Genomic DNA, 4,413 nt, shown 5'->3' on the forward strand with positions numbered 1-4,413 from the left:
CCCCCCTCAACTATGATTTTTTCTTACACCTCCACCCTTATGGTGTCAAATTCAACATAATCATCTAGATTTCATGGAATGTGCTATAGTTTGTACTCGTTTTGTGTAAAGATACAGTTTCTGATGCACCACAATCTGATATGTACAAGCCTAAAAACACATATTATGATCATCTTGTTTCAAAATGTAGAGTTCAAATGGGACAAAACGGGTACAAAAATGATAGTATTCCATATAATCTCGAAGATTCCACTAAATTTCAGGAATTGAGGGGTGGTTGTAATTATCCAAACAAGAGGGGAGTTTTTGTAATTTGGCTATACCTCAGGGGTGATTGTAATTTACCCAAAAAAAAAGAACCATCAATACTTCATTCCACGGCCCACTAGTTTCAAGGTTCAACCTCTCTCATTTTCTCTCTCTCTCTCTCTAAACGCTCCTCTCTCTATCTTCTTTCTCTCTCATACAGCCGCTTTAATTTGAATTGGGGTTTCTCTCTCTATTCTTATTTTTTGTTTCCCTGGTTATAAATTTTCCAATTGACGCTTCACTATCACCTATACATATAAGTTGCAGACCAAGCCAAACTCTTCAATACTCACTTCTCTCACATACTTTCTCTCTCTACATATATTCAAATTATCTCTCATATTTTCATCGGTTGACTTTGCCTTCCGGGTTAACCCATTCCCCTCTTTATTTCTTTCTTTCTTTCAGCTTCCAGGTAATTTCTATATATATATTTTCTTTCCATTTTTCGATTTTATTCTCGTATTGTTTTTATTATCTGTTTAATTTTTGTGGGGTTTATTTTAATTTTGGTGGGTTTCTTTCGTAAAATCATATTCTTGAAGATTGCTAATTTTTTTTTGAATAATCGGGGATCGGCGATTGTGATATTCTTTCATAAATTGTCTGATTTTATTTTTTATTTTTTATTTATATTACCACTGTGTTTGTCTGATTACTGATAACTGGGAGCTGTTGCCATGGTGAAAAAAATTGAATTTTATTTTTTCCCATTTAATTATTGAATATTTTCTGCTATACAGTTGTGTTTAATTTGGGGATTTTTTTAGGTACAGTGTAATAATGCTTCCAATGGCTAACGGGAACTCGTATTTTAACGACTTGAGAATTAAACCCGAGATAATCGATCCACCCGAAAACGACGATATATTGGATGTTGGCGAAAATGTAAACGAAGCTTCCGAAAGTGCCCTTAAACCTAATGTGGCGATCTCGAGCAATGTTCGTGAGTTACTCGAGTGTCCCGTTTGCTTGAATGCTATGTACCCTCCGATTCATCAGGTAAAAAAAAAAATCTATCACGCATCTCGAATTTCAGAATTTGTTGTTGTGTATTGTATGTTTGTAATTCTTGAATTACTCGACTTTTAAACTTTTCGTGGTTATTAACATTCATAATTATAAAAAAAAAAAATCGATAATGTGTACATTGAATGCGTGGGGGATTGAGAAATATAGTTAAACCTCTATAAATCAATACAGTCGGGACTGGCAAAATTCTACTAATTTAGCGAAATATTAAATTATCGAGCTAATAATTTAGTACGTTTTTACCGACTTGGGTCCGTAAGAAATTATTATTTAAACGAGGTTATTAATTTATCGAGGTTCTATCGCATGTATCTTGAAAGTGAATCTAAAATTGGTTTATGTTATAGTTTTCGCGATTTTCTTCTGACCTTAAGAAAATGTGTACATTGATCGACCCTTTCCACTTCTAATGCAGGAAATCACGAATTGCTCTGTTTCTTGTTCCGAGTTTTTCGAATACGTAAAAAAAGTTGGGTTTGAGAAATACGTGTCTAAAGAAAACGGAATCTACAATCGTTTTACGATGTCACGTTTTAAGTACTTGTGAACAAAACAGGCCCTACAAATTAGAATCTTTATATGCTTTCATTTCGTGGATAACTAGTACGTTTGTTATTTCTCGGTGTTGTAGTTTTTGTGGCGATTTGAGTAAAAATGTACGCTTCACAATATAACCTAGTGGCCGATTTGCTATTTATCCATTTTTTTTTTATTGCAGTGTTCAAACGGTCACACGTTATGCTCCGGTTGCAAACCGAGGGTGCAGAATCGATGCCCTACATGCAGACACGAGCTAGGTAATATCCGATGCCTTGCGTTGGAGAAAGTGGCTGCATCGCTCGAGCTTCCGTGCAAATACCAAACATTCGGCTGCGTCGGAATATACCCTTATTACAGCAAGCTCAAACACGAGTCCCAATGCACTTACAGACCTTATAACTGTCCCTACGCTGGATCGGAGTGCTCGGTTGTGGGTGATATCCCGTTTCTTGTGAGCCACTTGAAAGACGATCACAAAGTTGATATGCATAGTGGGACCACTTTCAACCACCGCTACGTCAAATCGGACCCTCATGAGGTCGAGAATGCCACTTGGATGCTCACGGTTGGTTGAATTTTTTTCCGATACTTTATGATTATATAGAATATAAATATATTAACAAAAAATTGGTAGCGTACATTAGTGAATGAACCCACTCTCTTATTGGGAAAATATAGGGGTAACAAAAATGGAGTTTCAGATTTTGCGCCGATTCTGAATTTCGATTTTGGAATAGGATTTTTCATTCCGAATTATGAAAATTCCAATTTTTTTTGGAATTGGAATGAAAATGAAAATGAAATTCCGATTTTCGACCCGATTTTAATTTTCAAAAATAATTCCAAAAATTGCTATTTTCTTTTTGCTTTCGAAAATTACACTTATAACATCAAAATTAAAATTACGTATTTTATATTTTAGTTTCTTATGAATTGGAATTTTTTGAATTTTGTCGATTCCAATTCGAAAATTTCTGTTTTTGGAACAAGTTTTTCCATGCCAAATTCCGAATTCCCGATTTTTCAGAATTTTCTTGGAATAGAATTGGAATTAATTCTACACTTCCGAAAAAAAATCATTTTTTTTCTTCCGAAAGTGCTAATTCCGACGAAAATCAATATTACATTTCAGGTTTTCAGCTGCTTCGGACAATATTTCTGCCTCCATTTCGAAGCGTTTCAGCTAGGAATGGCGTCGGTGTACATAGCATTTCTCCGTTTCATGGGTGACGATAGCGAGGCCAAAAACTACAGCTACAGCCTCGAGGTAGGTGGGAATGGGAGGAAGATGACGTGGCAAGGAGTCCCGAGAAGTATTAGGGATAGCCATCGAAAAGTTCGTGATAGTTTTGATGGGCTTATTATTCAACGTAACATGGCCCTATTTTTCTCCGGTGGAGATAGGAAAGAATTGAAACTTAGGGTTACCGGAAGGATCTGGAAGGAGCAGTAGCACGCTCGTTCGGTGCACCGGAATCTTTTTTTTTTTTTTTTTTTTTTTAATTTATTTATCAAAATGTAGGAGGCAAATTCTACTTGTTTGTCTGTGCTATAAATAATAGGATGCTTTTTGTTAGTGTTATGAAACTTGTAGTTAATATTAAGTTGTTGGGGAAAATTACAATTTATGTCCATAAACTTTACCACTAAAACGATTTATGTCCTCAAACATTTCAATCCACGAAATATGTCCTCAAACTTGCCACTTTTTATCACTTTATGTTCTGCCGTTAACGTCGGCAGCTAACTTCGACGGAAATAGCACGCGTGGCTCACGTGACGTCTATGTGGCCGTTAAATGTGACGTGGAATAATATATTGAATATTAAATGTTGACGTGGCACAAGAATATACTAATTTTCTCTAACTCACTCTCCCAAATCCCAAATCCCAAATCACGTTTCATTCCCATTCCCAAATTTTCAATCCAATCTGCATTCTCACATTTGAAGAGTTTTTCGCTTCTCAAAGAACAGCAGATTCACGTGCAAACACATGCCTGCAATCGAGATGAAGAAGGTAAACGCAACTCCTCTTCTGGTTCTGAAAAAGCTTCATCGAGGAAGCTTTAATTTTTCTCACAACTCCGTCTCTAGAACGTTGGGGTCGTGTGATTCTTCGCCTGATGCTTGTGCCCTTTGTGGTCTCGATGAAGCGAGCACAAGGATGGTGAAGATGGCACAAATTCTACCCAACTCAACAGTTTCAGAATCTGCTCAGAAGGTGTTCGACAAAATGTCTGAACCAATTCCGAAACAAAAAAACATGCAGCACCTGTCAAAGCTGCATATAATTCTTTTTTCGCCAAAAATAGAATACCCAAGAACGGATTCCAACTCCCCGACTTCCCCAACGAAGTGGAAGAAGACATGATATTTCAGCCCGAAGATGGAAGTGAAATCGAGGAAACATTCGGCATTTGTTTATTGGGCTATTTTGCTAGTAAAACACCACGAAAAATGGCCATGGATTCACAGACGATTATGCTATTTTCGAATTTCACCTCAATTGAAGGATTTGAAATGGGGTTTT

The 4,413-nt window shown here is 36.5% G+C and overlaps 1 protein-coding gene across 1 annotated transcript; it reads left to right on the forward strand.

Moving 5' to 3' along the window:
* The first annotated feature begins 377 nt into the window (after window positions 1-377).
* On the forward strand, window positions 378-3,485 carry LOC105951789 (E3 ubiquitin-protein ligase DIS1). Its single transcript, XM_088813710.1, has 4 exons — window positions 378-724; window positions 1,080-1,311; window positions 2,060-2,446; window positions 3,014-3,485. The coding sequence occupies exons 2-4, from the start codon at window positions 1,093-1,095 to the stop codon at window positions 3,332-3,334; spliced, it is 927 nt and encodes a 308-aa protein (XP_088669836.1). The 5' UTR covers window positions 378-724; window positions 1,080-1,092; the 3' UTR covers window positions 3,335-3,485.
* Window positions 3,486-4,413: the final 928 nt, after the last annotated feature.

This window comes from Erythranthe guttata, chromosome 14 (genome assembly GCF_056151865.1).
Source record: "Erythranthe guttata isolate IM_541 chromosome 14, IM_541, whole genome shotgun sequence".
NCBI lineage: Eukaryota > Viridiplantae > Streptophyta > Magnoliopsida > Lamiales > Phrymaceae > Erythranthe > Erythranthe guttata.

Bases quoted from the DNA above. Each gene is read 5' to 3' on its own strand.
- LOC105951789 (XM_088813710.1), top strand. From the start codon at position 1,093: ATGCTTCCAATGGCTAACGGGAACTCGTATTTTAACGACTTGAGAATT. The intron at 1,312-2,059 runs GTAAAAAAAAAA...TTTTTATTGCAG, and splicing joins TGTACCCTCCGATTCATCAG to TGTTCAAACGGTCACACGTT. The intron at 2,447-3,013 runs GTTGGTTGAATT...ATTACATTTCAG, and splicing joins ATGCCACTTGGATGCTCACG to GTTTTCAGCTGCTTCGGACA.